This window comes from Gekko japonicus, unplaced genomic scaffold (genome assembly GCF_001447785.1).
Source record: "Gekko japonicus isolate JY-2015 unplaced genomic scaffold, Gekko_japonicus_V1.1 scaffold962, whole genome shotgun sequence".
In the NCBI taxonomy this organism is placed as follows: domain Eukaryota; kingdom Metazoa; phylum Chordata; class Lepidosauria; order Squamata; family Gekkonidae; genus Gekko; species Gekko japonicus.
The window spans coordinates 617,360-626,837 of record NW_015163116.1 but is presented as its reverse complement, the minus strand read 5'-3'; the positions used below and the strand labels follow the sequence as shown (position 1 = coordinate 626,837).

General features: G+C 43.9%; 1 protein-coding gene across 1 annotated transcript in view; it reads right to left on the bottom strand.

Annotated features, from left to right (window-relative positions):
* Window positions 1-552: 552 nt before the first annotated feature.
* TMEM100 (transmembrane protein 100) overlaps window positions 553-9,478 on the bottom strand; it is a 13,191-nt gene continuing 4,265 nt past the window's right edge. The window contains exon 2 of the mRNA XM_015406847.1: window positions 553-1,968. Coding sequence (XP_015262333.1) covers window positions 1,493-1,897 — 405 coding nt within the window. The 5' untranslated portion in view covers window positions 1,898-1,968 and the 3' untranslated portion in view covers window positions 553-1,492. The remainder of the gene's footprint in view (window positions 1,969-9,478) is intronic.

Here is a 9,478-nt window from a genome sequence, read left to right as displayed (position 1 = left end):
GTAATGTGACCACCCCGCTTGGTTGATAACGCATTCTCTGAAGCCAGTTTCCAGCACCTGTGGGGGTCATCTCATCCTAGATATTGACATTATATTTCAATGTTGTCCACATCTTTCTTTATACTTTGAAAGGCATACAAAGGGTTGGGGGGGGGGAGAGAAGAGAAGGTGGCCTGAGGCTCGTATAATCCCAGAGCTGCTTTTTCAGATCATGGTAAGGAGGCCATTGAGATAGTTAATACATATGTCCCCATTCATAAGCCAGTCCCCATTTTCTGTTTCCTGCCCTCAGAATATCCCTGCCATTATTTTTTGCCTTTTAGGAATACTTAGCTAACATTTTAGTGTGGATTCCTAGAGTAGTCATTCAGAATTCAGCTCTCATCCAAAGTCCCTAGCAGCTAAAATTTTAAGCAGGTGACTGGATGCATCTTACCTTTAACATCCAAGCACATTGATGCCTGTGCATGAACATCAAGCAGTGAACACCTTTCACACCCCACAGCAGTATTTAAAAAATAATACATTGCTGTGCAATTGCATTTTCCCTGTTGTCAAAACCACCATTGGTTTTTTTTTCCAGTCTCCTTCACCACTGCAGGACAGTCCACTGCAATATAAATTAGTATCAGCTGAGCATAACCAAGGATCGGTGGTGGAGGTGGTGACCAGGCAGTGCTCCTTGGTCTGAGAACTGGGACGTTATAAGGGAGTCCCGGTTTCGATCTGTGAAATTCTGGAGTGTCAACATGGCATGCAGTGTGGAAAACAGCTATTTTTATTTCAAAAGACAAGCCCTCATTAGGAACTATCGCATTTGTGCATAACAAAAAAACAACAACAAAACCCTGTCAGTCATTTTTCCTTGGGAAAAGCAGCTTCAGGAAGGGAATTTGAGAGGACTGGAAAGGGGGCTCTACACCTTTGTTTATCTGCCATTGCTCTGCTCCAAATCCCCTCCCCCAAACTGCTTATCCTTAAGAGCTACCACCATCTGGATTTTGTTGCATGCGTACACCTGTAAATAGATACATTTATAGTGGTTCAGATTACCTGCTAAAATCCCATTCCCTTGTTCCTGTAGGCTGACATACTTTTATGCATTGCCTGACACAATCCTTTATTACAGGCTGTGTCTGAATATTGGCTCTCCTACTTGGAAACTTGGCCTCTCCCAAACTGCAATGTAGCAGGCAGATTTTTTCCCTTAAGAGCATGACAACATTAACATTTGATCATCATAATTTAAGTTGGAGAGATAAACAAAGGGAACCACCTATAATGAAAACCAGTTCTCGAGTACTTTGAAATTAATTTGTGAAAAAAACAGATATTGATTCCCGACTTCTGAGAGGGTCTTTTAGCTCATATCGCTATAATTCCAACTTAGCTGCAAATAAAAACATCCTGCAACCCAACTGCAAATAAATAGGCATGTCTATTTAATAATCCATCCTCTCTTCCATCCTTTGCATTTGGAAGTTTTAATTTTTTAAGCAAACAGGCTTCTCTGATTTGCAACAAGAACGGTTTGGCTTTCTCGCCTTTTTGCCTTCTTGCTCCTCTGCCTGATTTTCCAGCACAGTGCACTCGAAGCCAACAAAAGAAGTCCAAATGACAAGACAACCAATCCAAGCACAGAGATGATGGATCCATGGGAGTTGAAGCTGTATGCCACGGTGGTGACCACCACTCCAGCAATGAGGATCACCACGCCAAAAGGGACTGTGCAACGGTAACAAGAGAGTTCGTTTCCACCTGTGGCAGCTGTGAGCTGGCATTCACTCACTAAAGGGACAGCTGTTACCCTACAGTCGTTGTTGTTGCTCTTCTCCAATGTAGCACATTGAGAACATTTGGAACCTCCCAAGATCTCCTTGATAGGCTCGTCAGTCATCTTGCAACTTTCGATCTGCTTCTGCAAGGTCAGTGCTTCGGCTAAACCAGATTTTGCTGAAAATGCCTCAACTGTGGAAAGAAAATGTATTTAACAGATGGGGATCAACAAATAATCTAAAGATTACAGGTAAAGCAGTATTATTTGAAAAGAACAAAGCTGGTACCATGGTATAACAGTGCCCTTTTTACCCCAACCCCACCCCGCAAGGCATGTCCACCAACAGAAAGGAGGTCCACCACTTGTTAACTCTACCAGCTTCTCTTGTAAACTGCAGAGCTGGTCCGTGAGAGTGCAACACACATTCAGTAAATCTCGTTGATTCAGTCTCAGTAGAGTTGGCAGGTATGAAGGATCAACAAAACACACCACTATGAGAAGATGCCTACTAAGCAAATACTTTATCTCAGACTCAAACTACATGGGAAAGATAAAAGTCTCAAAGGTCACTACCAAATTCCTTCCCAGACTCACACATCTGGGGATGTGGGGAATGGAATCAGCCCATTAGCCCTGCCTCTGACCTCAATACACTGATCAGGTCTTCTCCATATAGCCAGCATACACATGTAGCTTGTACATATGAAGGCTCTGTACAGAAGACCCAATGAATGCATAGAAGATGGTCAGTAGGGGTGTGCACTTGTGTATACCCATGCCAGAAATAAACTGGAAATTAGCTGTTTTGTGTCGTCTTGGGGATATCCGAAAGGATCCATGCTCTCAAATTCCAGGAGTAAAGAAAATATATCCCCTGGAACTTCACGAGTGTTTTGTGTTTCCAGAACCAGGAACCTAGAGGGTGATACAGGAAGCTAGTCCACCAAACAGCTGTATGGTAGCATTTCCCTACCTTTAAAATTTAAAGGGCTATCATTTCCTATGGGCAGTAGACAAAGCCTCTGTACCATCCATAGGAAATAATGAATGACTCCCATTATCTTTTTTCTTTCTTTTTTTTGTGAGGTGTGTGTCTGTGTGTGTGTGTGTGTGTACGCCTGGAAGTCATGGTTGACTTCTGACAACCCCTAGTGGGGCTTGGACGTTTCAGAGAGGTGGCTTGCTATTGCCTACCTCTGCATCCTGGCCCTGGTATTCTTTGGAGGTCACCCATCCAATTCTGTACCAAGGTTGGCCTTGCTTAGCTTCCAGAGCTGACGCGATCAAGCTTGCTTGGGCTATCCAGGTTAGGGCCTGACTCCATTGTTTTCTATGGGTAGTAAACCAGTTTTCCAGGCCACGTCTACCAGATCAGCTGTTAGCTGGTGTCTCTGGTCCCTTTAAAATTTAAAGGTACATTATTTTATATGGAGGTAGACCTGGCATCTGATTTTGGAGGCCAGGGTTTCCCAAACAATTTTTAGTTGCAACTGTTTGGTGCCACTCATGAAGGTGTTATTATTATTTTTTTAAATGGTATAAGGTTGTCAAGTCTAACAATCCACTAAACTCAAGGCCCATGCCTGCAAAGAGGTAGCAGGCCACTAGATCAGGCATCTACTTAATATACAATGGCTGGGATCCTTACCCTTCTTTCAACAAAGGTCGCCAGCTCTGGGTTGGGAAATACCTCGAGATTTGGGGGAGTGGAGCTTGAGGAGGGTGGGGTTTGGGGAGGGGAGGGACCTCCATGAGGTATAACGTAGGGTTGCCAAGTCTATTTACCTTGGCGGCGGGGGAGCCTCGCCGGCTCCGGGAGCTGTCGGTGGAAGTGACGCGCGATGTCGACACGTTCAGGGCGTGGCCCCGATCGTTGGAGGGAATCGGGGCCACGCCCCCAACGTGATCAACGTGGTTGCGTCACCTCTGGTGACGCAGCCATGCTGCGCTTCGGGGGGCAGAGTTCCCCCTGGGGCCCGATTCCGCGGCGGCGGAAATCAGGCCTCCAAAGTGGGGGTTTACCTGCCCCCTGCCCCCACTTGGCAGCCCTAGTATAATGCCACAGAGCCCACCTTCTGAAGTAGCCATTTTCTCCAGCTGAACTGATCTCTGTTGCTTGGAGATCAGTTGTAACGGCGGGAGATCTCCAGCCACAGCCTAGAGACTGGCAACCCTACTTTCAACTAAGCAGCCCCCACCCCACCCCCAGCTTAAGAGGTTCTGCCAGTGGAGGAAGAGCTACTTCAGTGGGAGGATGGCCCCTTAGGTTGGAGGGAGTCTTCAAATATTCTTCAGTGGAGTGCTAGGAGAAGGGCAGAATCCACTCCAGTATTTATACCCTATCACTCCAAGGCTTTCAACAATAAAACAGTAGAAACAGCAGTATAGCTTGTGCCTGTGTAGGGCACTACAAGAAACAAACTGGTCAGACTTGCTCCCCCCCCTTGATCACCATGGGGGGGGGAAGACACTTGGTGGCACACACAGATGCCAGGCTTTTAAAAGCACAGGACGTTTCTCTGGGATGCAGCCTAGCACACCTATTTTGAGAGCTGGGTAGGGGGAGAAGAGAGAAGTCTTTTCCATGGCACCAGAATTAAAACAGTAAAACACAACGTAATTTAACCTACATTATGACGACATCCTACCCAAAACAGGTACTAGGGATATACAGTGCCTAACATTAGACTGTCCAAGCATAACCTACGAACCTGTCAAGATACATGGGAATTATAAACTGGTTGCACCAATGGTGGAGGATTCAAATGTATTGAAATGAGGCGGCTCTTGTGTTTTATGCTGAACTCTACTACAGTCACAGTCTGCCGAATTCAGTTTTGGAGTTATTGTTTTTGAAGTTACAATACGGTAACTTTGAGACTCTGTGATCAGTGTTAAGGTACAAATGAAGTAAAAATCTTTGGGGGGGATAAAGGGAAAGAAAGGAAAGAGAATAGGGTTGCCAGGTCCCCCCTGGCCACCCGTGGAGGATGGGAGGGTAGGGTTGCCAGATATAGGTCAGGGAAGTCCTGGAGATTTGGGGGTGGAGCCTGGGGAGGACAGGGACCTCAGTGGGGTACAATGCCATGGAGTCTCCATTTTCTTCAGGGGAACTGATCTCTGTCGTCTGGAGATGAAGTATAATTCTGGGGGATCCCTAGGTCCCACCTGGAGGCTGGCATCTCTGTCACTATTGTCCACTGTTCCTACAATGTCTGAACATAGTTTTGATGCTTTAATAAGCACTTCGTATTTTGACAAGGAAATGAAAAACAGGGGAGGGGGTGGGCTTGCCGCAGCAGGTATCACCCAATGTTTGAGAAGGAAGGAAAATATAGTTTTCCAGGTGGCAGAAAGTACCTGGGAACCAATGATCCACTAAGACTGAACGGTTGCTACTTGCTACAAATGCTCCCTCTAAGCTGTGGAGTCTTGCGAGCAAAAATTCTACTTTGTGAGCTACTGGCATTACAGTTGTGAGTGAGCGATTTGGCTGCTGCATCAATTAGTTTGCTCTGGAGCCGTCCTTCCTGAGCTAAGACAAAAATGTGTGAACCGGAGTAAAAAACTGTGAGCTAGCTCACACTAACTCAGCTTAGAGGGAACCCTGCTTGCTACTATGATTAAGGTTCCAATAACACCCACAAAAGACTTGTGACACCTAGCCCTGAACTTCCCAACCAAAAGCTAACTTTCTGAAGTGCAGAGATATAATGTGAACAGGGGAAGCCACTCCTCCTCTGCATTTTTAGGGTGCCCCCACCCAATTTGCCTAGCATCAGTTACTCCAATCATGGTGGCACGATCTGTGACCAGCTTACAGCACAGCACAGCACTGGAGTCCCAGTGACATGGAAACCCTTGGCTAGTACCAGCAGTCCCTACAAGGAACAGGATAGCTTTAGGGGCAGTGGTTCAAGGATCAAGCTCAAGATTCCCAACATCGACATCAGGTCACTTGGCCACAGCAACTAAAGCTGAGGACTGGATATACTGTGCGTGCACAGACTTGTATGGAAATCCCAGTGGATTCAAAGGGACAAACAAAACGTGTTTAGGCATGAATATTTCATACCCACACAAAAATGTGGAGTGAAGCTGGGGTGACATCATTTTTTCCCTTCTGTCAAAAGTGCCCCACTGCTGGCTTATGAGAAAATATATGTAAAATCTCCCAACAATCAATCATTTAATATTCATCCTATTTCAAAATGCCATTTAGTTTTTTATTAAAATGAACAAAAAGAAAACCTGATTGCATTTACACACACAAAAAGAGTAGATATGAAATCCAGGAAGTTTTTTGCTCTACAAAGCATCTGATATGGATGCATTTTTTTTAATGAAGCCACCAGACTCCACATCCTTTCTGCACACTCACATCTCTCCTCAGCCTTTGTTCTGGCCCAGTGCATAATAAATAGCTCATCACTGTCTAAATCAACAGATGTCACCAGCCAGAAGAGAATATGTGCCAAGTAAGCAAGACCAAGTATTCATTTATGATTTGTAAATGCACAGCACCACTGTAGCCTGCAACAGCACTGGAACTGTACTGATCAAGCATTCGTCCTGAGAAATATCATGCACGATGGTTGCAAATATTCAGGCTGATTACAGGCCTTTTGAAGGTCTGTTACCAAGTGTCTGTGATGAGTGTCACAGACTGCTATTTTGTTTGCTCACTTGTGCTAAAGTTATTCACATTCCTCTAATTTGCACTGTTATGTTTAGGATCCACAACTGGATATCCCACCATGCGCTCTTAACCTTTGAAGGCAATTGGGTGATTCAAATTCCTTGAGCAGGCCTTTCTCTTAATAGATCAATTTCTCTCGTGGGCAAACACAAACACACACTCTATTACATGTGGTAAGACAATCATATCAATTATGATTTTTGACAAATCATTTCCTTTTTTAAAATGGTGACATTTCATATAGTTTGGGATGCTCTTTCCAAACTGCATTTAGTTTCAAGGTTCTCTAGAAGAATCTTACCCTCTTCAGTGCCTTTATACAAAAGCTGGATCAGAATGAATTTTCAGGTAGTATGAAACTGTATGAAACTGACCTTCTCAAAGCTAGTGCAGGGTAGTTTTGGACTGCATGTGAAGAGACTTGGATTCAAATCACCACTTAAACCATACAACTCATGGGCCGGTTAGCCTCTCACAGCACTAACTTTCCTCACAGGACTATGGGTGGCGGGAATGGAATAATCCCACCCATGTATACTCCCCTCATCTCTTTGGGATGAGATAAGATTAAGGAATTAATGAATGCCCTTGCTTCTCTTATGTCTGTGCCCTAATGAGAGCCTGGTAGACAGCTTCACTGTGTTCTTGGTTTCTATAGATAGCAACTATACCGAAAGGGAAACAGTCACCATGTAATGGAACATGAGTACTCTCTGAAAGCTCCCCTTTTTTCAAATTGTATGCCACTTTGCTGACTGATATTCAAGCTGCACACATTAACACGAAGAAGAACTCAAAGTAGTAGCACAGAGGAAAACACCAGGTTACTACAGTAGAAAATCAAAGAGGTATAACAAAAATAACATATAAAAGAAGCTAAAGTGGAAGGGGAAAAATCAGCTATCAAATGCACAATTTGGACAGACTTTGCTCAATACTTTTAAAAACGAAGTAAGTTTGCATCCTGAGCAAACTTCAAAGGACGGCGGAAGACAGGAGGGCCTGGCGGGAACTGGTCCATGGGGTTGCGAAGAGTTGGACTCGACTGTGCGACTGAACAACAACAACAAAAGTTTGCATCAGGTAAACATCTATGCAGAGTTAATTCCACATACAGTGAGCTACCACAAAGGGCCTCATGGGTGTCTTATCCATTAGGCACAGTAGGGACAGTGCCTAGGGCCCACGATACTTTTAGGGGCCCAAAAAAAGTACTTTAATTTCTTTTAAAATCAGAAGAAAAAATGAACTTTTAGGGTCAAAGAAAATGTTTTAATCTTTTTCTCACATCAGAAAAAAAATATGAAATTTTAGGGCCCAATTAAAAAAATTAAATTTTGCCTAAAACGGGAAAAAACCAAAATGCTGAAGTATTTAAAGTTATATCAAAAATACTTCTAATATTGATATTATTATGGCAGGAGCTGCCCACGAAGGCAAAAGTGCCTAGGGCCCATGAAAGTCATAATGTGGCCATAGAGGGCCTTTCTCTGATAGGGACGTGCCTTGGTTCTAAAGTCAAAGAAAGCCTAAGAAAGGCCTCTGAAAATGACACCAACAGCTACACAGACCCATCTAAGAAAACTTTGCTACTCTGAACCCCCTTAAACATATGAAGCTGCCTTAAACTGAGCCAGATCATTGATCTACAAAGTGGCAGGGGCTTTCTAGGGTCCCAGGTAGGGGTCTTTCACATCACTTCCCAGATGATTCTTTTAGCTGGAATTGAACCCGGGACCTTCTGAAAGCAAAGCAGGTACTCTACTACTAAGCTACAGCCTTTTGCATATTATGTCAATACTGTGTGATGCTAGAGCTTGTGTTAATGAAAGGACACTCTGCTTTTATGTTTTTTAAAACATTTTGGCTCCTTTGGCATGCGATATATTTGCCAGCTACGTACATGTTTCTAAAGCGCTCCCCCCCCTTCAAAATATCATAAGATGACTTGTGATGAGTTGTCCTGAATCAATAACATATGAAGCTGCCTTAATCCAATGACGCTGCCTTGTATCCAAGGACGATATGAAAGAAGTCTCAGCATCAGTCTGAATCTGGCTTTGCAAGAAATACAATACAAAGAGATCCAGGGCAGAAAACACCTTCAGCTGCGCTGTGGTTTTATCTTGTTTTATTTTCTTTCAATTCTATAATACAGTCAAAGAGATCCAGGGCAGAAAACACCTTCTTGTTTATCTTGTTTTATTTTCTTTCAATTCTTTAGAAGTCCAAGCAGTCCAAGATGTTTTAACTGCCCGTAATTTGGAGTAATTAGTTTGATTTATATGCCTCAGATGACCTGAGCCTGAACTTTAGTTACACATATTCATTAATTACAAGCTGAATACTTGGCTCTGATACCTCAGTATCAACACTTTGAAAATGCTGAGACTCACACAACGCAGCCTCCTCTAGAAGGATTTTAAACTCAGGCTTAAAATGGGGGAAACCAAAAGAAGACCTTCAGCCTCTCACTCTCCACCAAAGTCTGTAAAACTATGAATAGATGAACTCCTTTGAAAAGAACTAGTAAGTAATATTTCATCTCATTCTTCCCCAAATATGTTCAAGGTGCTGGATACTGAAGAGGAGCCTTCTAGGCAGCGAATAACTGACTCCCACGCCTCTGGGAGAGCAGGAAGAGCCAGGCCCCTAAAAGGGTCAGCGCCGACTCCCCTGCAATCGCCCCCCCCTGAAATGTCTCCCCTGGAAGGTGAGGAGCCAGGCATGCAACCTCAAAAAGACTTTGTTAAAATTTATAGGGGACCATTGCCTTTTAACAGGGGAAACGGTTATAGCTATTTTCAGGGCTTTTTTGGTAGAAAAAGCCCAGCAGGAACTCATTAGCATAATAGGCCACACCCAATAGCAGAAACTCATTAGCATATTAGACCACAGCCCTGACAGCACAGCTCATTAGCATATTAGGCCACACACCCATGTTACCAGAAGTGTGGTCATCCAGCCACGCCCACCTTTTGCTTCTTATTCTGTTGACTTTG